This window comes from Pelophylax lessonae (assembly GCF_965119305.1).
Source record: "Pelophylax lessonae genome assembly, chromosome: 3".
Classification (NCBI taxonomy): Eukaryota; Metazoa; Chordata; class Amphibia; order Anura; family Ranidae; genus Pelophylax; species Pelophylax lessonae.
This window is the reverse complement of record NC_138770.1, coordinates 347,952,472-347,975,965: the sequence shown is the minus strand read 5'-3', so window position 1 is coordinate 347,975,965 and position 23,494 is coordinate 347,952,472. Positions and strand designations below refer to the sequence as shown.

General features: G+C 40.7%; 1 protein-coding gene across 1 annotated transcript in view; it reads right to left on the bottom strand.

Annotated features, from left to right (window-relative positions):
• The window catches only part of KCNQ5 (potassium voltage-gated channel subfamily Q member 5), a 749,354-nt gene that overhangs the window by 26,852 nt on the left and 699,008 nt on the right, over positions 1-23,494 (bottom strand). Inside the window, exons 10-11 of the mRNA XM_082251332.1 lie at positions 9,156-9,376; positions 1,584-1,692 (exon numbers count right to left, since the gene is read on the bottom strand). Coding sequence (XP_082107458.1) covers positions 1,584-1,692; positions 9,156-9,376 — 330 coding nt within the window. The remainder of the gene's footprint in view (positions 1-1,583; positions 1,693-9,155; positions 9,377-23,494) is intronic.

Sequence of the window (23,494 nt, the reverse complement as noted above, 5' to 3'; positions counted from 1 at the left end):
GATGTGTAGTTCCACAACAGCTGGAGGGCCGTAGTTTGAGGATCCCTGTTATATATGGTTTGATATGATATGCTGATTGTGAAAATTGCTATGAAAACAAATTTAAAGGGATACTAGCACATTAGCATCTGGGAGCGCAGCACCAGTTTTGAATACTATTTTGCACATTGATACACGTTTAGAGAGTATTTAGAGGTGTGAGCGAATCCTAGTCTTATAGCACTTAAAGTGATTGTAAAGTCTCGTTTTTTTATATATATATATATTTTTTTTTTTTACAAAAAATAACAAACATGTTATATTTACCTCCTTTTTTCAGTTAGTTTTGCACAGGGCAGCCTGGATGCTCCTCTTCTCGGGTCCCTCGTTCCTGCTCCTGGCTCCTCCAATCAAGTGCCCCCACAGTAAGCAGCTTGCTATGGGGTCACCCGAGCCGAGCTGCAGCTCCGTGTGTCCATTCAGACAAGGAGCTGCCATTTGGCCCTGTCCCCTCTCTCTCCTGATTGGCTCACTGACTTTGATTGACAGCTGCAGGAGGCAATGGCGCTGCAGCTGTATCTCAGCTAGTCAAGAGGGAGAGTCCCAGACGGCCGAGGGACCCGTGGACATCGCTGGACAGAGAGGGGGCACTGGTAAGTATTATGGGGGCTGAGGGAGGCTGCTGCACACAGAAGGCTTTTTATCTTAATGTATAGAATGGCCACGATTGCCGCCGGGTACCCACGATCGCTCCCCATGAAGAGAGAAACAGCGGTCTGCTGTTGTGAACACAACAGACCGTTGTTCTCTCTGATAATAATGCAGAGCCCCTGTGTTCCTCCTATTTAGGAACACAGGTCTCTGTATTGATTCCATTAACCCCCCCCCCCACAGTTATAAAACACCCCCTAGGCTCACACTTAACCCTTTGAGCGCCCCTGGGTTAACCCCTTCCCTGCCAGTGTCATTATTATAGTAACAGTGCTGATTACTGTAGTAATGTCACTGGTCCCCCCAAAAGTGTCAAAAATATCAGTTAGGGGACTGATCTGCCCGCCACAGTCCCACTCAAAATTGCTGATCGCCGCCATTACCAAAAAAAAAAATAAATAAAGAAAAATTACATAAATATTTCCCCTAGTATGTAGACGGGATAAGCAAACCTTTTTGCGCAAACCAATCAAAATACGCTTATTGGGATTTTTTTTTACCAAAAATATGTAGCAGAATACAAATTGGCCCCAAAATGATGAAAAAATATGATTTTTACTTTTTTTTTTTTGGGAATATTATATAGCGCAAAAAATAAAAACCACAAAAAATGGCCTGGTCATTAGGGGGAAAATCTTCCAGGCCAGAAGTGGGTAATAGCACAACATAGCAGCGTACACCCATTTTTTATTTTCATCCCAACATGTTTTAGTGGCAAACAAAGGCTTTACTCCCTAATATCTAATTCCAACATTTTACACTTCTGATCCCATTCCTTCCATTTTCATTTTGCATCCCCACCAAATGAATTGAAAGCTGAGCCTAACTGGTTGCTTTGGGTGACTTGAGCCTTTTGCTTACATCACATAAAATAGGCTTTGATTTTTACTCACCTGACTGCTCGTATGACAGTTTTAAGAGCTGGAGTTAGATCTTCAACGGATACATCGCAATGACATCCTTTCTCATCATGTGCTTCCTCTGTTCCAAGATTGACGTCACCTAAAAAGGTAAAATCAGAATTTACCATTGAATGTGCATGGAGGAATGTCTAAGCTCCAGCTTATTGTATATTCTAATGTAATATAAATAGAAGAGAAATTTCCGCGCTAGATGTGACAGAAAACCAAATGATTAAGAACAATAGTGAGCAGCTGGCACAAAATCAACTAACAGTGATTCAAAAAATACAATAAAAACCAAAAAGTGCAGCGCTGAAATCAGTATACAATTATATAGCTGAAAAGCTCATATAAAGAAAACAAAAAAGGAGAGGGGATAATGTCCAAATGAATAGTCCCAATATTAAGTGCAGAGATGTGAATCCACGTGCAAAATAACTTTCTTCCAGTGACACCAGGGAAAAAGTGTAGGAAGGGGACACCCTTGTGCTCAGGTATAACAAGCAGCTTACCGAAATTCCGTGGCTGCTCAATTTAATGAGACAGCCTCTCCCAGCTAGTAGTAAACCAGTAGGTCAACCGATATCAAGCTCAGGTGCTTCGAAAGACTCCAAAAGCCGAAAGCCGTTTCCGGTGTGTTGTTAAACCGATCACATTAATATGTGGCACACTTGGAACTTCTCATATACTCCATTGAACGTAAAGCCATATGTAGAAAGAAACATAGGCCCATAGCGTAATCCCGTAAACCAATAGGTAAATTTATTAAAAAAACTACTTACAATTTAAAAGACAAAAACAGGCATGTTTGCCAAAAACTGGACGCCCAGAAGAAGTCTTTCTTATGACGAAACGTTGGCGATCCCAGACATAAACGTCCACACGCCCCCCAACGAAGCCGGCTGTTTATCCATATGCTGATCTGGAGACTTGCGGGACGCCGCGGTTAGATCCATGACCGGCACATACTACATGCCTGTTTTTGTCTTTTAAATTGTAAGTAGTTTTTTTAATAAATTTACCTATTGGTTTACGGGATTACGCTATGGGCCTATGTTTCTTTCTACATATGGCTTTACGTTCAATGGAGTATATGAGAAGTTCCAAGTGTGCCACATATTAATGTGATCGGTTTAACAACACACCGGAAACGGCTTTCGGCTTTTGGAGTCTTTCGAAGCACCTGAGCTTGATATCGGTTGACCTACTGGTTTACTACTAGCTGGGAGAGGCTGTCTCATTAAATTGAGCAGCCACTGAATTTCGGTAAGCTGCTTGTTATACCTGAGCACAAGGGTGTCCCCTTCCTACACTTTTTCCCTGGTGTCACTGGAAGAAAGTTATTTTGCACGTGGATTCACATCTCTGCACTTAATATTGGGACTATTCATTTGGACATTATCCCCTCTCCTTTTTTGTTTTCTTTATATGAGCTTTTCAGCTATATAATTGTATACTGATTTCAGCGCTGCACTTTTTGGTTTTTATTGTATATTCTATCAATAAACCCACTTACAGGGTAATATTCAAAAAGACATTGGGCATAATCCCACACTCCAAAGAAATACTAGTAGGTTTATTGTCTCCTGTCCAAGCTGGCTCTAGTATGAGTACAGTATAAAAGAATGTGAGATAGGAACCTTAGATTGTAAACTCCTTGAAGGCAGGGGCTGATGTTAATGTATAAGATATTTATGTAAAGCACTGCATAAATGAATGCTATATACGTACCTGTGATAATCTATTAATTTGCCTACCATATTTACTGTGTTTATAAAGCTCATACTAAGGGGTGTATTTATTAAAATCAGAGAGCTAAAGAGGGCTTAAACTGCATGTACATTTGTTCTGTGCCGCTTCCTGAAAATTGAATGCTACTAGAATATTTTTTTTAGATCAGATGTTTGTCTTTCATAAGAATAATGTGAATTTGGAAAATACAGCTTCATAACTATCAGATGAAGCTGATGACCATGATCATCGGCTCCATCTAGTATAAAATAAAATATGTATACATTTGAAATATAATTAAAAAAAAAAAAAGAAAAGAAAAACAGACCAGTTAATTCCAGCCACTTTGAGAAATACCATTATTGGAGCAGTTATTCAGATATATTAAAACCTTGTCTAAGCAGAGTGGCCTGAAATACTTTTGATTTCTAGTGAATCCTCGGGCTTGCCTTTTGCATTGCTGACAGTGAGAGTGCATACTTTTTTTTTACAACCTTATAATATTTATTTCATTTTACTTCCAACACATATGCAACTTTGAGTCTAACATCATCATTGTGGGTGAGATCATGGGTGTTGCCACATGAAGAGGTGTAGAATAGGTGTGTAAACTGGAACTGCAAAGAACTACTATGCCTTGAAAAGTATTCATTCCTCTTGAAATTTTCCACATTTTGTCATGTTACAACCAATAACATAAATGTATTTTATTGGAATTTTATGTGATAATTGTGAAGCGGAAGGAAAATGATAAATGGTTTTCAAAATATTTTACAAAATATTTTACAAAATATTTTATAAATAAATATCTGAAAAGTATGACGTGCATTTGTATTCAGCCCCCCTGAGCCAATATTTTGTAGAACCACCTTTCGCTGCTATTACAGCTGCAGGTCTTTTTGGGTATACAGTATCTCTACCAGCATTTAGAGAGTGACATTTTGCCCAATCTTCTTCACAAAATAGCTCAAGCTCTGTCAGATTGGATGGAGAGCGTCTGTGAACAGCAAATTTCAAGTCTTGCCACAGATTCTCAATGGGATTTAGGTCTGTACTTTGACTGGGCTATTCTAACACATGAATATGCTTTGATCTAAACCCTTCCATTGCAGCTCTGGCCGTATGTTTAGGGCTGTTGTCCTGCTGGAAGGTGAACCTCTGCCCCTGTCTCAAGTCTTTTACAGACTCTAACAGGTTTTCTTTTAAGATTGCCCTGTATTTGGCTCCAGCCATCTTCCCTCAACTCTGACCAGCTTGCCTGTCCATGCTGAAGAAAAGCATCCCCACTACACGAGGCTGCCACCACCCTGTTTCACGGTAGAGATGGTGTGTTCAGTGTGATGTGCAATGTTAGTTATTTCTGCCCCACATAGCATTTTGCTTTTAGGCCAAAAAGGTAATTTTCGGTCTCATCTGACTAGGGCACCTTCTTCCTCATGTTTTCTGTGTCCCCCACATGGCTTCTCGCAAACTGCAAACTGAACTTTTTATGGCTTTCTTTCAACAATGGCTTCTTTCTTGACATTCTTCCATAAAGGCCAGATTTGTGGAGTGCATGACTAATAGTTGTCCTGTGCACAGATTCTCCCACCTGAGCTGTGGATCTCTGCAGCTCCTCCAGAGTTACCACGGGCCTCTTGACTGCTTCTTTGATTAATGCTCTCCTTGCCCTGCCTGTCCGTTTAGGTGGACGGCCATGTCTTAGTAAGTTTGCAGTTGTGCCATACTCTTTCTATTTTCAGATGATAGATTGAACAGTGCTCCATAAGATGTTCAAAGCTTGGGATATTTTTTTATAACTTTACCCTGCTTTAAACTTCTCCACAACTTTATCCCTGACCTGTCTGGTGTGTTCCTTGGCCTTCATTATGCTGTTTGTTCACTAAGGTTCTCTAACGAACCTCTGAGGGCTTCACAGAACAGCTGTATTTATATGATATTAAATTACACACAGGTGGACTCTATTTACTAATTAGGTGACTTCTGAAGGCAATTGGTTCCACTCAATTTTAGTTAGGGGTACCAGAGTAAAGGGGGCTGAATACAAGTGCACGCCACACTTTTCAGATATATATTTGTAAAAATGGTTTAAAACCATTTATCCTTTCACTTTACAATTATGTACCACTTTGTGTTGGTCTATCACATAAAGTCCTAATAAAATACATTTACGTTTTTGGTTGTAACATGACAAAATGTTGAAAATTTCAAGGGGTATGAATACTTTTTCACAGCACTGTACAAATCATTTGGCATGGTAAGCAGTTAACTAATATGTACTTAATATGTTTAGCTATTTGCCTGGAGTTCCACCTTAAATAATTACAAATGCGTGCATTTTTCAATCTAATTGGTAGTAAAGCAATTAAACAATAAAAACATTTGAGCGAAAGCTCTATCACAAGTGAGTTTATTTGCCACTTACTGGTTGAATAATTTCACACATAACAAACCTTTCTTTTCTAAAATGGTTCAGGCTTTTTATTTCATATTGACTATTTATTAGAAAAATTACAATTTAGATTCTGAAGTGGTATACCTAAACAATGTCTACTGTCTATCCTTTCAAACAGGCGAATCTGTGTGTGAAAGATTTTATAAGGACATTTTCTATGCCCTGTAGTTAATTAGTTCTCTATGAAGTAGAAAAGAAAATATACTTGAACTATATTTTATGCGCCATAGAGAGTTTATATATGCCTTTGGCATCTGTGTATTACCAGCATTGCCTTATTCAGTAATGTTTTCCTGTGTTTCTTGACAACACACTGTGTTAGCTGTGGGACTACTATCACACCAGTCTAATCTTACTTAGAGTGGTGTCACTGTATTTGCTACACTATTTCCTAGTGAAAATAGCATGATTTCCCTTACCAATTCTTTTTGTATTACTTGGCAAAATGTCTAAATGTAATCTTATATGTAAACAGTTTAAATGAAGAATTTCACCCGAAGAAAAAGATAGATAGTAGAGTCAATCCGAGAAAGCCTGAGACAGCTTCATTAACATCTGGCAGTCATGTCTGCAATGAGCTCTGCCCAAGTATGTGCACAGTGTCTGCAGCGCAGTTGACTGTAAAGTGGGGTAGGAGGTTTTGGATGTGTAGGTAATGCTGGATTCCCTGTGCATGGGTGTTTCCACTAGATCCACAATCCTCCTTGTGCCAGGGGGATTGACGTGCTTTTAGGAAGGATGCTTATGCTGGGTGGAACGTTTGATGTTTGTGCTGCTGGGGAGGATTTTTGTTTGAAAGGGGGGATGTTTTTTTGCTCATAAGGGATTTTTGGTGATGAGAGGATTTTTTTGATGGGGAAAGGGGGGGGGGTTGCTTTGGGAGATATCTGGTATAAGCGGTATTTTGTTTGATGGGTTGTGGTGGAGGTGTGGAGATTATTGCTGAGGGGAGTTTGCCGAAGAGGGGGGTATTCCTGCCGACCACCATACTCTGTATGATACGCTATATGTTTTATCTGTATGGCTGCTATACTCCATATGTTACATACTTCTAAATTATGTATGTTAAGTACTCCTACGTAGCTCATGCACCTTGCAAGTTACATACTCCTGGCCTCTGCACTATGTATCTTACCTAGTCCTGGTCACTGCATTATGAGTGCTATGGGGTGAATTACACACTCCTGTCCCCTGTACTCTGAGTGTTAGCTAACTCTTGACCCCTGCGCTCTGTACAATGGGCTCTGTGTTACCTCTGCACTATATACTATATTTTACATAACAAACTACTGACTAAAATGTTATTTTACCATCAGTTGCTGGTGTTTCCTAGTGCCTATCTATTTTAATGCAGCCCTTCTTAAAGGTAGATTCAGACAAAGGGTTAATTTATGTTCTGTGTGCAGAAAACATGTATCATAAAATGTGGTAAAAAAAAGTGCCAACCACCTTTGATCACCATCTGGCTGTCAAAGATTACAGAAATTAATGAGATGGAGGAGCGGATTGCAACAAAGAAGGGTGTAAAGGGAGAAATTCACTCAGAAATGGTTCGGCTGGCACAACTTTTTGTACTCCTCTGCCTACAAATCTTTGATGGATTTGACATGAGTGAGGTGGGATTGGCATCACTCGAGGCAGGATCTGGGGAGGGGCGGACCCCCTTTTGTTTTGTGTGTTCTTCCCCCTTTTGTTGGGAACTTTTTTTCCCCTTCTCTCTCAGTCCCAACTTCCACCCCTTCTCTTTTTTTCTCTTTCTTTTTTTTTTCTCTTTCTTTTTTTTTTCTCTTTCCTTATTTTGATTTTTTGCCTTTTTCAGCACACAGAGAATATTCCATTGTCCACTGTTCCTCCTCGACACTGAAGCCGGTGCTTCAGTGCTTGGACCCAATCACCTAACCGGACCAGAACTCCCTTAGATTAGGTAAGTATACAAATCTTTATTTTACAGGGCAGTTAGCTTAGAATAGGGGTGGGAGTAGGATTAAACTTACTTGGCCACTAGCCATAATCACTGTCTTCTTCCTGTGGGGATGGCTCCCCCCCCCCGCTTCCGCCACCCCCCCCCCCCCCTCCTGCTGGATGCAAACAATAGCTCATCAGGAAGGATCTCCCTGTCAGCACTGTCTCTGCTGATGGGGGAATCATGCAAATTTCTTTCCAGTAACCCGTGGCTGCAGAAAATAATTATGCACTGTCTATGGCCAGCCTTAAAGGCTAACTTAAACTAAGAACGTATACATAAGACCATCTACTACTATCATAGCATTTTAGAGGAGACTACTGTGGTATTACATTTAAATATACAATTATTGTCCCAATTAAGGCTGTAATGCAAAAAAAAAACCTTCTGTGTGCAGCAGCCCCCCTCAGCATCCCTAATACTTACCTGAGCTCATCTTTATCCAGCGATGTTGCAGGAGTGTCTCAGTTGCCCTGGACTCCCCTCCTCATTGTCTGAGAAAGCAGCGTGACGCAATTTGCTCCTGCTGCCATCGATCAAAGTTAGTCAGGGGAGAGAGTGGGGGCGGGACGGGATCGTGGCCCCGTATCTGAGTGGACACGTGGAGCTGTGACTTGGCTAGGGTGCCCCCACAGCAAGCTGCTTGCTGTGGGGGCACTCAACAGGAGGGAGGGGCCAGGAGCACCGAAGAGGGACCCAAGAAGAGGAGGATCTAGGCTGCTCTGTGCAAATCCGACTGCATAGAGCAGGTAAGTATAACATGTTTGTTATTTAAGAAAAACAATACTTTACAATCACTTTAAGTGATATACAGAGGAATAAATGAATGTTAAAAAGGTAAAAAGATATTATTATATCCTTTAAAAATATGTAAAAGTAATTTAGTTAAATTAGATATAAAGGAATTAAAAAAGTTAACCACAGCATATTAATGCTCATTTGGTCTGAACATCTATGTTTAAAGAGCTTTAATTATAAAGGGTTAAACTATGCCTCCTAAAAAAACTGTATAATAAAACGTCACTGTCATACCCAAAGCACGCCACTAATTGTATTTCTTCTGATGCCCATATCTTCTACAGTGAAATTATGTTTGCCCGTGCTAGAGGGGGAGGTATCACACATCTGACTCATTCATTTGAATGCATAAATTTAACCTTTAGCTATGTAAATAATAGGGTTCTTTATTTTAAAAAAAGAAGATAAAAATAGCATAGAAAACTTAACAAAAAGTTTCACCTGCTGACTGTCTGTGAAAATACATAATCATATTTCATGACGAATATGATATTGGTAATGTTCAGTTTCTGCACATGAATGGATTATTTGGCAGTCTTGTTAATAATTATATTGTAATAAAGTATCGTAGCTTTTATTGCCATGCTGTCTTTGGGATCTAGGGTAAAAAACTTACTGTCAGCCACCGGTTTTGGTTGAGAACTCTTTAGTCTCAGAGAAGGCCGGAAACGAGTTCTGTCATTGAAACTCCAGCTTTTCTGTACTTTTGTTGGACTCGCCTCAGAAGTCACATCAGCACTGGGAGAACGACGATCGCCAACTGATGTTTGTCTGCTCTTTATGCTTTGCCCCCTTGGACTTGCCATACGTACACGCTCCTTGAAGCTTAATTTCTGGCTGTGAAAAGATGATGGCCATGTTTTAGATTTTGTTGTTCTTCCATTATAAACAGTAAGCTACAGATCAACATAAGGATTTCTAATGTATTTTAAAAATGTTTTGCTTGTAAACGAACCCTCATTCTTAATGTTTGTCACGGCTACAGTTAAAAAAAAAAATGACAGACAGTAATAAGAAGAAAGTCTATATTACATGGATAATTTTAAAATCAATGTGTTGTAAATAGACATACAAGTGGTTATTTCTCTAATATTATGAAATTAAAATCACCCATGAAGATGAACCTAAAATACTGTACAAACTTGATACCTATATTAAAAAAAGAATTGTTATTTATTTTAATAAAACCTCTAAATTTAAATGTAGAAAAAGGTATCCTTAATAATCCACAGTTGAAGGTAAACATGCACGTTAGTTGTCAGCAAGCAAATTATGTATTTACCTAATGTACATTCTCATGCATGTGTCCAAACTTTATTTAGTAATAAAATCTATTCTAAGATACTATGAATTTGCAGAATTTCTAACATGCTCTTTGTATGTTGTTCTATAGCATGGGTATATTTTTGGCGCAATACTAAGATGGCCAGAAAGTGACACTTTGCTACCTATACTTTTTCTTAGATGTACTGGGGCTAAGTTCTTTGGCTGCTGTTTCTAGTATTGTACCATCTACTCTTGGTGATTAAAATGAACTTTCTCTTCTTCTTTTTAAGAATTTAACTATTATGAAAAAAATAAAATAACTATTGGATTATCCTTTACCAAGCTGATTACACCACTTATAGAATGCAGTCTTCTGAGGTTGTGAAGAAATCACCTCTGCAGTTATAATATGGGCTTGAGGCTCCCACTGCAGGTAGAAACCTTTTACCAGCATGCAGACTGACACAGAGGGACTGCTTAGTGTCTACTAGCCCCCAAGAAACTTGTCCAACTGGTCAGGACAGCTGAAAATCAATGCAGCTTTCAGAACTGAGATACAGAAGTCAAATCCACATATGTCCTCAATAGCAGAGGGGCAGTAATGAACCCATATCACATCTGCAATTGGATTCAAAGCATTTGATGGGAAAAAACAATTTCTACAGTGTGATTATAAAGAGATGACTATGCTCAGTTAGGTTACGTCCACAGTTTCCATAGTATTGTCAGAGACCATGAGACTGGGGACTAAGGGCCAATTGGAGGATCACCCATGGGTGGGTGACTAGATAATTTTCGCCAAACATTCTGCCCGACTGTTCACTGGAACACTTCTGATACGTGGGTACCATAAGGGCCAGGTGTTGGGCATAATCTAGTAAAAGGGGATATGACTCTTGTAATACTAATTAAAAATATTGTAATACTCTTTACCGGTCTTAGAAGCATTTGGTAGGCATCTCTGTGATTGGAGCAATGGATGCCACTTTTTCAAAAAGGATATCTTGATAAAAAAGACTAGACAAAATGGACAAGGGGAGAAAAATTAATTCTTGTAGGTCTTTTACAACTTGTTATTTAACAAGCCTGTCCCAGGCCAGACTGAACACCCAATTTGTAGGTGACAGTAAGTAGTTAGCCACCATGCCAGATTTGTGCAAAATAGAAGAAGCAGAAATGTAATGATGAAATAATATCTACAGTGCCTTGCGAAAGTATTCGGCCCCCTTGAACTTTGCCACCTTTTGCCACATTTCAGGCTTCAAACATAAAGATATAAAACTGTATTTTTTTGTGAAGAATCAAAAACAAGTGGGACACAATCATGAAGTGGAACGAAATGTATTGGATATTTCAAACTTTTTTAACAAATAAAAAACTGAAAAATTGGGCGTGCAAAATTATTGAGCCCCTTTACTTTCAGTGCAGCAAACTCTCTCCAGAAATTCAGTGAGGATCTCTGAATGATCCAATGTTGACCTAAATGACTAATGATGATAAATAGAATCCACCTGTGTGTAATCAAGTCTCCGTATAAATGCACCTGCACTGTGATAGTCTCAGAGGTCCGTTTAAAGCGCAGAGAGCATCATGAAGAACAAGGAACACACCAGGCAGGTCCGAGATACTGTTGTGGAGAATTTTAAAGCCGGATTTGGATACAAAAAGATTTCCCAAGCTTTAAACATCCCAAGGAGCACTGTGCAAGCGATAATATTGAAATGGAAGGAGTATCAGACCACTGAAAATCTACGAATACCTGGCCGTCCCTCTAAACTTTCAGCTCATACAAGGAGAAAACTGATCAGAGATGCAGCCAAGAGGCCCATGATCACTCTGGATGAACTGCAGAGATCTACAGCTGAGGTGGGAGACTCTGTCCATAGGACAACAATCAGTCATATACTGCACAAATCTGGCCTTTATGGAAGAGTGGCAAGAAGAAAGCCATTTCTTAAAGATATCCATAAAAAGTGTAGTTTAAAGTTTTCCACAAGCCACCTGGGAGACACACCAAACATGTGGAAGAAGGTGCTCTGGTCAGATGAAACCAAAATCAAACTTTTTGGCAACAATGCAAAATGTTATGTTTGGCGTAAAAGCAACACAGCTCATCACCCTGAACACACAATCCCCACTGTCAAACATGGTGGTGGCAGCATCATGGTTTGGGCCTGCTTTTCTTCAGCAGGGACAGGGAAGATGGTTAAAATTGATGGGAAGATGGATGTACCAAATACAGGACCATTCTGGAAGAAAACCTGATGGAGTCTGCAAAAGACCTGAGACTGGGACGGAGATTTGTCTTCCAACAAGACAATGATCCAAAACATAAAGCAAAATCTACAATGGAATGGTTCACAAATAAACATATCCAGGTGTTACAATGGCCAAGTCAAAGTCCAGACCTGAATCCAATCGAGAATCTGTGGAAAGAACTGAAAACTGCTGTTCACAAACGCTCTCCATCCAACCTCACTGAGCTCAAGCTGTTTTGCAAGGAGGAATGGGCAAAAATTTCAGTCTCTCGATGTGCAAAACTGATAGAGACATACCCCAAGCGACTTACAGCTGTAATCGCAGCAAAAGGTGGTGCTACAAAGTATTAACTTAAGGGGGCTGAATAATGTGGCATGCCTAATTTTTCAGTTTTTTATTTGTTAAAAAAGTTTGAAATATCCAATAAATTACGTTCCACTTCATGATTGTGTCCCACTTGTTGTTGATTCTTCACAAAAAATTACAGTTTTATATCTTTATATGTTTGAAGCCTGAAATGTGGCAAAAGGTCGCAAAGTTAAAGGGGGCCGAATACTTTCGCAAAGCACTGTATGTGTGTAATGGGAAGTACTGTTGTAACTGTGCTGCTGAAACTTTGCAACAGTATGGTATAGATTTTATTAAAAAATACACTGCTAAAAAAAATGAAAGGAACACTTTTTAATCAGAGTACAGCATCAAGTCAATTAAACTTGTGGGCTATTGATCTGGTCATTTAGGTAGCTGAGGGGGTTGTTAATCAGTTTCAGCTGCTTTGGTGGTAATGAAGTTAACAACATGTGCACTAGATGGGCAACAATGGGATACCCCATAAACAGGAATGCTTTTACAGGTGGGGGCCACTAAAAAAATGTTCCCTACTAATTTTTTCTGACTGATTTTCACTAGTTTTGAATTTGGCTAGGGTCAGTGTCACTACTGATAGCATGAGGCGATACCTGGACCCTATACAGGTTGCACAGGCAGTCCAACTCCTCCAGGATGGCACATCAAAAAGTGCCATTGCCAGAACGTCGCAAGAGTATAGAGGAGATTCCAGGAGAGCATTTATTCTAGAAGAGCTGGACAGGGTTGTAAAAGGTCCTAAACCCATCAACAGGACTGGTATATGTTCCTTTTTTGCATGGAGGAACAGGATGAGCACGGCCGCCAGAGCCCTATAAAATAACCTCCAGCAGGCCACTCGGTAAATGTCTCTGACCAAACAATCAGAAACAGACTTCATGAGGGTGGCCTGAGGGCCTGACGTCCTCTAGTGAGTCCTGTGCTCACTGCCTGGCACCGTGGAACTCCACTGGCATTTGCCATTGAACATCAGAATTGGCAGGTCTGCCACTGGCACCCTGAGCTTTTCACATATGAGAGCAGGTTCACCCTGAGCACATGTGACAGACATAAAAGAGACTGGAGAAGCCGTGGTGAACATTATGCTACCTGTAACATTGTTCGCTGGTGTAGTGGATCCTGGGTTCCACATGCTCGCCTGACCTAAATCCAATAGAACACCTCTGGGACATTATGTTTCGGTCCATCCGATGCCGCCAGGTTGCACCTCAGTCTGTTTAGGAGCTCAGTGATGCCCTGGTCCAGATCTGGGAGGAAGTACCCCAGGAAGGACACCATCTGTCATCTCATAAGGAGCTTTGTCAGGCATGCATACAAGTGCATGGGGGGCCATACAAACTACTGAGTAACATTTTGAGTTGCTGCAATGAAATTTCAGCAAAATGGACTAGTCTGCTGCATCATTTTTGGGGGTGTCTTTAAGTTGTAGGTTGATAATTTTGATTTCCATCAAATGATGTGGCATCTTTTCCTTCCTAACACATTAGCTAGTCTATATTAGTATAGATATCCAACATTATATTTTTCCCCATTGAGATCTGATGTGTTTTCATAGTGTTCCTTTAACTTTTTTGAGCAGTGTATATTTTATAAATTGCCCTTTTGTGTTCGGATACAACAGCTTTTAATCAAGAACCTCTGTTTTATGTCAGTTATTTTACCGTGATTAGTTTTTCCTTTCCAACAATTATTCTGCAGAAGCCAAATGAGTTAAATATAATTGTTATCATGTTATTCCCACAAGATTAGGACAAACCTTTTCCGTAAGATATACTGTTATTGTCTCTACATTAATCTGTTATGTTCTCCTTGTGTTGCATATTGCATTTATACAAGCAACTGATTTATGTTTATAGCTCACATTTCCTTCTCTCTGCTTTTAAAAGAGCAATTAGGTAAATTCCCAGGCAGATGCTTATGGGTATGTAATTTATAGCTTAATCTAGGTGTTGTAAAGGTATGCTGCCTGCCAAATATTGCAATTTTAACTCTTGGGCTAATACCATAATAGTTATAAAAGCAGTATTTATATAACAAATATTAGATATGTTCCCAGTTTAGGGAGCTTTTTATAACAAATACATATAGTAGCTTTTTAGGTACAATGAATATGACGGTTCCTCATTTCTTTATTTTACTGTATCTTGCCCATATGGCACACAATTAGATAATATGATGATAAATGATTTGTTGGGCCAAAAAATGATTTTGAAAAACATAACATGCGTAGTTGTGCAGTTTTCAGTTTAATGCAAAACCCTGTTACGGGTAAACCACAGTACAATGGTAAATGGAGTAAAGTCATTAAATGAAGGTAAAATCTTCTTCTATTATATCAAAACTGGGTAAATTAAACATACTGATAAATATCCATGAGAAGTTATGGAAATAATTTCTACTATGAAAACAAATTTCCAGTTAATACATAATAAACAAATGTAAACACATTTTCCATCTCCACCACCAGAGACACACAAAAAAAAAGTAATTTTCAAGGACTGAACTATCTTCAGTCAAAGTAGACAATCATTAAATATGTTAATATAGTTTTTTAACTTATGGTCATTAAGATAATATGAACATATTACTGGCATTCAAGAGCTAGGCATAAGAGTATGAAGGAGTGCGTGCTCTTTTGAACTTGAAAAAACGGCTCATGCATGGTCTGCCTTTTACAGCCAGACTCATTTACAGATCTTGTCTGTCATTAAAACTTACAACAATCTATTCTGAGAGCTTATTTACCAATCCACTAAAATTATGTAGATCCTCACACAGTACACAGCTGCCAGTATTTTTTTTTAATTGTAGATATAAAATAATATATAAATGTGTGTATTGTGAAAAAAAATAAAAAATATATTACATATTATTATATAAATAAAATAATCAGAAGTAGGTGTAGGAAGGTGCCTACAAGAGGGTTCATCTGTTTTTCTTGTCTGTGCTCATGTTCTCAAGTTAATTCGGTCAGCCATGTGCAAGATGTTACAATGTCCTAATGTTATTTTGTGTTATTAGGTTGACCTGTGAGCTGGGGGTAACTGAGCAGGAGGGGTTAATGCTTTCCCTGCCAATTTTAACACCCCCTGCAAGTCATACCATAAAAAAGGCTCACTGAAATGCACTGTGTGGAGTTCCTGGGGAAATACCTCCAAAATGTAGCTGTTACTCTGCTGGAGTGACCACCCCCTTTTAAGGAGGGGGGGTGTGATGGGAGCCAAGTTGAGGTTCCCAGGGGTTCTGGAGCCTGTGGACCCTCATAGATGTATAGCTGCCAACCATGGACTTTATTGGATTTTTGCCAAATCATGAACTCAAAGAGGTTTATTTACTAAAGCTGGAGGGTACAAAACAGTCTCGCTTCTGCATAGAAACCAATCAGCTTCCAGGTTTTATTGCCACTACTTAATTGAACAAGCTGAGGTTAGAAGTTGATTGGTTTCTCTGCACAAGTACGACTGATTTGACACTCTCCAGCCTTAGTAAATAAACCCCTAAAGGACTATCATTGCCTTTTGTGAATTTATTGCCTAAATTTACTTTTGCTTTGCAATGATTTCTTAATGGACTTTACCATCTGCCTAAGGTACAGTCACTTTATGGAGCACTAGAGAGCTGGGTAAAGGAAACTGCATGAAGATGTCTTTGTGTCTTCGGAACTGTTACTTATTATCTGCAACTACCTCAGTAAAGAATCTTTAATTTGTTCACTTACTTTGCCTGGTCTGAAGTCTGCTTACATAATTTGTAATAAAAACATTTTTGCCATTCTGAAGCTTCCCTCCAACCACTTTGCATATTATTTTATATGTACCGCGATTCTGTACTTGCCAAATATGCTGCAGAAATCTCCCTCCACTAAGCCTGGCTGAAGCAATTTGAACTGTGGGCAGCTGAAGCTGCTATTCCAAAAAAGATAGGTGCTGGACAGCACCCCCTTTTTCCTGCGCTCGGAACCTGGTCCTCAGGCTGTTACAATCCTGGAACTCGTACTGGTATTAGGCATCCATGATGGCTAGGCTTTGCTGCCCCTTACGACCAGGGTGGTCGACCAGACACTGAAAATACAAAGCAAAAAAGGGCGCACCAGCCTAGCGCATTATCCTTAGCAAGTTTATTTGGATAAAATTGTTTAAAATCAAATACTCACAAACAAACAAGAAGTTTCAGGCACATCAATTCCATACACCTGCCTCCTACCAGAGGATCAACGTCTTTACTGGAAGCAGAGGGCTGACGCGTTTCGAGGCTGTGCCTCTTCCTCAGAGCCTGGAGGCCATGGTCAAGTCCATAGTTTAAATATAGTATGTAGGGCCAGGCCTCCATATGACCCCTGGGAGATGTGGGAGGAGATATCGCCCAAATGGGCGTGGCTACACAGCCATTTATCCAAAAGCTATTGCAAGTCACAAGTGTAGTTACATTTACATTTTAGTTGGCAAAGCCCCACGTGACCATCTGTTCCATTGGTGAGCTATCCAAAACACTTCCCAGCTCATCGTGGACTCCATTTCACAGAAAATAATAATAATAATCATATTAAATACTAATAATATAAGGATAATAACTGATATGGTAGACTGACCTGTACGTGTCGTGGTCCTGAACCAAGTAGGGCATCGAGCTGAGACCATCGTGTTGGTTGATAGTCCACTAACTTATACTGGGCATATTGGGCATATTCCCTGGTGGTCCAATGGTGTTCACTGTAAGATCGGCTACCAGGATATTTAGGATGGTATAATATGGCAGCGGGGTGGCGGTGGAACGCACGCCGCTCATCCCGGAACTAGCGTGCGCACCACCGCATAGCGTCACTTCCGCCCATCCAGGTCGTGACGGCTTCCGGTTTCCATATGCATGGGCGGCGGGACAGCGGTGGAACGCACGCCGCTCGACCCGGAACTGGCGTGCGCATCACCGCGTAACGTCACTTCCGCCCATCCAGACAACAACAACCTCCGTCCTCGGCAAGCCGTTCCTATGGAGACCGCAAAGGGGAGGACACAAGTATGCCCCGCTGATGTGACATATACACCGGACCAAGTCCAGGGGAACTAAATTAAGATGCACCATACGGAGTCGACTCTGGTGGGAGTTGATTGGAGCGCCCACCAAGTTTGGAAAAGGATGGTCGCACATATTTAAAATAACAGTGAAGATATTGTACATCAGATAGAACAACCCAAACCAATAAAATTAAAATAAATTAAAATTGACATTAACACTAATAATATTAATGATGGGTACCTGTGTACTAATAATGTAACTTGCTAAGCCTGAATGAGAATCACATGTATAAAAGAATAGATCAATGGATAAAAGATTATTCAATATTCAATTAAATTATATACCTGTGAATAAGTATATACACATATATAAAAAATTATTATTATTATAAAAAATTATACATACCATGCACATATAAATATACATGTATATACAGACACCTATGTATACATGCTGAACCATAATGATTCATTATATAAAATCCATATTAAAACCATCTAAATATATGTGTACATATAGTGTGACTCGTTAGATATGGCATGTGGAGCTTCAGACACCAATTTACGCGTGCCATACCTCCTCTATAAACATACCTTGGAGAGCTTGAAAAACTAAACTCGGTAAGTCAAAAATAAAAAACTTTAGGTGTGGGACCTATACTAAGGAACTATACGCTTCAAAATAAATTGAGAGGAAGGGAAGGAAAAAGGAAAGGGAGGATGGTGTAGCAAGCAGTGTGTGTATATGTGCGTGCATAGGCTACGCACACACATATCCACACAATTGAGGAGACGGGGAGGGGGGAGGGGCACACACATGCACATACGTCAGCCTGAACATATACACCAGCGTATGCGTGTAGACCCCAAAAAGAAAATAGAGAGTGGTGTGGTACTAGGATGGGCCATAGAAGGAACAATGGTAACTGCAGCGGATGTCGGGGGGACAGAGACACATACGGAAGGGGGAAGAAAGCAGGAATGCACTGCGAAAAACTACAGTACACTCTGGATTTCAAGATCTTCATTCAAACCCCCAGGGGCCATAGACCCTAGGGTGAAGATCCAGTAAGACTCCCTTCTGCACAGCCTCTGGAATCTAGCCCCCTCATCGGGGTCCTTAGCTATTTGCTCAATGCCAAAGACCCGTAGGCCCGTTGGATCCCCATCATGGTGCTGCTCAAAGTGGCGAGGTATGGAGTAGCTGTTGCGGTCCTTAACTCCAGCCTTCGTTTTCCTGTTCAATATGCTGCACTTATGTTCACTGAACCTTACTCTAAGGGGCCGTATAGTGCGGCCTACGTAGAGTAGGTTACACGGGCAGACTATACCGTAAACTACAGAGGCTGTGCAGAAGGGAGTCTTACTGGATCTTCACCCTAGGGTCTATGGCCCCTGGGGGTTTGAATGAAGATCTTGAAATCCAGAGTGTACTGTAGTTTTTCGCAGTGCATTCCTGCTTTCTTCCCCCTTCCGTATGTGTCTCTGTCCCCCCGACATCCGCTGCAGTTACCATTGTTCCTTCTATGGCCCATCGTAGTACCACACCACTCTCTATTTTCTTTTTGGGGTCTACACGCATACGCTGGTGTATATGTTCAGGCTGACGTATGTGCATGTGTGTGCCCCTCCCCCCTCCCCGTCTCCTCAATTGTGTGGATATGTGTGTGCGTAGCCTATGCACGCACATATACACACACTGCTTGCTACACCATCCTCCCTTTCCTTTTTCCTTCCCTTCCTCTCAATTTATTTTGAAGCGTATAGTTCCTTAGTATAGGTCCCACACCTAAAGTTTTTTATTTTTGACTTACCGAGTTTAGTTTTTCAAGCTCTCCAAGGTATGTTTATAGAGGAGGTATGGCACGCGTAAATTGGTGTCTGAAGCTCCACATGCCATATCTAACGAGTCACACTATATGTACACATATATTTAGATGGTTTTAATATGGATTTTATATAATGAATCATTATGGTTCAGCATGTATACATAGGTGTCTGTATATACATGTATATTTATATGTGCATGGTATGTATAATTTTTTATAATAATAATAATTTTTTATATATGTGTATATACTTATTCACAGGTATATAATTTAATTGAATATTGAATAATCTTTTATCCATTGATCTATTCTTTTATACATGTGATTCTCATTCAGGCTTAGCAAGTTACATTATTAGTACACAGGTACCCATCATTAATATTATTAGTGTTAATGTCAATTTTAATTTAATTTAATTTTATTGGTTTGGGTTGTTCTATCTGATGTACAATATCTTCACTGTTATTTTAAATATGTGCGACCATCCTTTTCCAAACTTGGTGGGCGCTCCAATCAACTCCCACCAGAGTCGACTCCGTATGGTGCATCTTAATTTAGTTCCCCTGGACTTGGTCCGGTGTATATGTCACATCAGCGGGGCATACTTGTGTCCTCCCCTTTGCGGTCTCCATAGGAACGGCTTGCCGAGGACGGAGGTTGTTGTTGTCTGGATGGGCGGAAGTGACGTTACGCGGTGATGCGCACGCCAGTTCCGGGTCGAGCGGCGTGCGTTCCACCGCTGTCCCGCCGCCCATGCATATGGAAACCGGAAGCCGTCACGACCGGGATGGGCGGAAGTGACGCTATGCGGTGGTGCGCACGCTAGTTCCGGGATGATCGGCGTGCGTTCCACCGCCACCCCGCTGCCATATTATACCATCCTAAATATCCTGGTAGCCGATCTTACAGTGAACACCATTGGACCACCAGGGAATATGCCCAATATGCCCAGTATAAGTTAGTGGACTATCAACCAACACGATGGTCTCAGCTCGATGCCCTACTTGGTTCAGGACCACGACACGTACAGGTCAGTCTACCATATCAGTTATTATCCTTATATTATTAGTATTTAATATGATTATTATTATTATTTTCTGTGAAATGGAGTCCACGATGAGCTGGGAAGTGTTTTGGATAGCTCACCAATGGAACAGATGGTCACGTGGGGCTTTGCCAACTAAAATGTAAATGTAACTACACTTGTGACTTGCAATAGCTTTTGGATAAATGGCTGTGTAGCCACGCCCATTTGGGCGATATCTCCTCCCACATCTCCCAGGGGTCATATGGAGGCCTGGCCCTACATACTATATTTAAACTATGGACTTGACCATGGCCTCCAGGCTCTGAGGAAGAGGCACAGCCTCGAAACGCGTCAGCCCTCTGCTTCCAGTAAAGACGTTGATCCTCTGGTAGGAGGCAGGTGTATGGAATTGATGTGCCTGAAACTTCTTGTTTGTTTGTGAGTATTTGATTTTAAACAATTTTATCCAAATAAACTTGCTAAGGATAATGCGCTAGGCTGGTGCGCCCTTTTTTGCTTTGTATTTTCAGTAGCTGAAGCTGCTGACTGTTCACTCCCTGGATTTACACAGATACACACATACATATATATATCTCAAAAGTGAGTACACCCCTCACAGATTTTAAAATATTTTATGAATTATTTTCATGTGACAACACTGAAGAAATGACACTTTGCTACAATGTAAAGTACAGCTTGAATTACAGTGCAAATTTTCTGTCCCCTCAAAATAACTCAACACACAGCCATTAATGTCTAAACCGCTGGCAACAAAAGTGAGTACAAGTGAGTTGGTTTCTATACAGAATATACAGGCACACACACACTCACACTACTGCTTGCCTGCAAACTTCTCCTCTCTACAAAAGGGGTGCTGATTTAGAGAAGATACAGTGCATGGGTCTACTGTACAGAATGCTATCCAAAGGAAGCCACAGTGTTGTTCCCAATGACTACAGGGTCTGCGTCTCATGCAAAGCAGCCAATCAGCCAGGAGACCGGTGACATAGCAAAGTTAAAGGTTACTCTGTAGTGAAGCGGGTTATGTGTTTGGCACCTTCACAGGTGGCAAGTTCCCCAATTTCTATGAGTTGTGCCTTAATGTTGATTTCACATGCCAACTCCTGCCTACCGTTTAGGCATTAGGGAGTGCAGTTCCTTAGGTCCCCACTAGGACACCTTAAGCCCCACCCACAAGGGTGCAGGGCACAGCTCTGGATCTGATATTTGTTTTGCCATACAGTTTTAACAGAAGATGACTGCTGACTATGCGATTTTCATGTTATACTAATTTTTAAATGCCCAGTATTTTACCAGGTTTTCCCTAAAGGCACAGTTACACTGGAGTTTAGGTTGCCAGCTTTTCTGGGAAATACTTATAAACTTATAACCTAATTACAACCTGATCTCCATCCTAAGAACAACATTGTCAATTCCCATTTTTACCGGAAAGGCCTATAAAAAAAACTGGGTAATTTGAATGTATGTGGAAAGCAAAGTAACAAAAGACATGTAGCACCCTCCTAGGTCCTAATCTATATTTTTCTCTGCCTACCAGAAAGCAGGATCTACTAGTGAGGTCTGATCATTGTGCTCAGGTGCAGCTCAGTTTGTCTGAAATGTTTCACACTGCTCCAATAGGGAGGCATATTGGACAGTGGGAGGAAACCTAACAAATGAGTGCATAGGCATTTAGCACAGCCCTAGTTATTGGCAGAGGAAATTGCCTTGGTGCATGCTGGGACACTGTATAAATGCCAAGGGCACATGTGTTCGGGGTCTTTCTGATGGAGAGAGGGGGCGGCTGCCTCTACCCTGTAGAAGTTGCCATGCGGCCTCAGGTGGTTGACTTGAGGGCCTGAGAGTCAGAAAGGATCTGAACTTGGAGGTCCTGCAGAGCTGACTGGAAGGGAGACATTGGAAAGGATCTGATTATGCATATAGTGAGTACAGATCTGTGTCATGGGGCCTGTCCTGAGAAGGACATCCCTTCAGCTAGAAGAGTCAGTGAACGGGTGTCAGTCAAGAAAATGGTAGAGAGTGTCCTCAAGATAATGTAGTTGCATCAAGTCTGCTTCTAGAGAGAGAAAAAAGACCTAATTCCTCCATACAAATGGAAGTATGGTTAAAGCAGTGTGTTTGCTTCTACGAGTAACATGATGAGGCCATGTGAGAGTTGTCCTTATGAACTGTGAATAGTTCAAGTTGGAGTATCCCACTATTTCCTTCTCCCATCCAAGTTCCACAATAAATATAAAACCAAAACCCCTGGATTGTTTATTGAGTAACGAGCCACTAGGAGTAAGAATGGATGTATGAACTGTCCCTAAGTGGCTGTCTGCAGGTAATCAGAGGAGGCCCAAGAAGTCATCGCACAGCAAACCCTACGGGGACAGTACTACAGACAAATTAAAAGCAACAGTATAACATGAAACTTAGGGTAACCGTTAAATTGTATATACTGTTGCATTTCGACTAATAATAACCTTTGATACATAAATAACATATTTTCAATGGGCTTTTTTTTGTGAAAGGATTTTTTTTCCTAAGTATCAAATCCCTTCAGTAGCTGAGAAGTCAGCATGCAATTAAATGGTGTGCAGCAAACTTCCTTTGATTTTTTTTAACTTTATATAATACACAGAACATAATTTATATTACTAGTTATTGTATTTTATTGCTGACTGTTTTCATTTGATTATTTAAACTTGGGATGCAATTGCTTCTCAGATACCCAGGTGTTGGCTGGCAGCCAAACAGTACAGATAGCTGACATAAGCCCCGTACACACGTACCGAATGTCGGCCAAACGATCAGCCGTCTTTTGTCCGGTGCTGTCCTGACGGTTGAAAAGTGCTAAAGGCTGCACACGAATTTTGTCGGCCAACAACAGCCGACTGCAGAAGTGATGTCATGTGATGGTTAACTTTCCGTGTGTTTTTTCTTTTCTGAGCATGCCCAGTCTTGCTAATCTGCTGTTTGTCGGCCGAATTCTGTACTGACTGGCGAACAATCGGCCGTTCTGGTGACGGCCAACAAAAATTTTAAAGTCTGCACGCCAGATTCTGTTCGGCCGAAAATTCGCTGTCGGTTGTCGGAAGCATCATACTAACAAGCCAACAATCGGCCGATCGTTCGGTGGCCGAATATTTACGGCCGACAATCGCTACGTGTGTATGGGCCTATACAAGTGTGG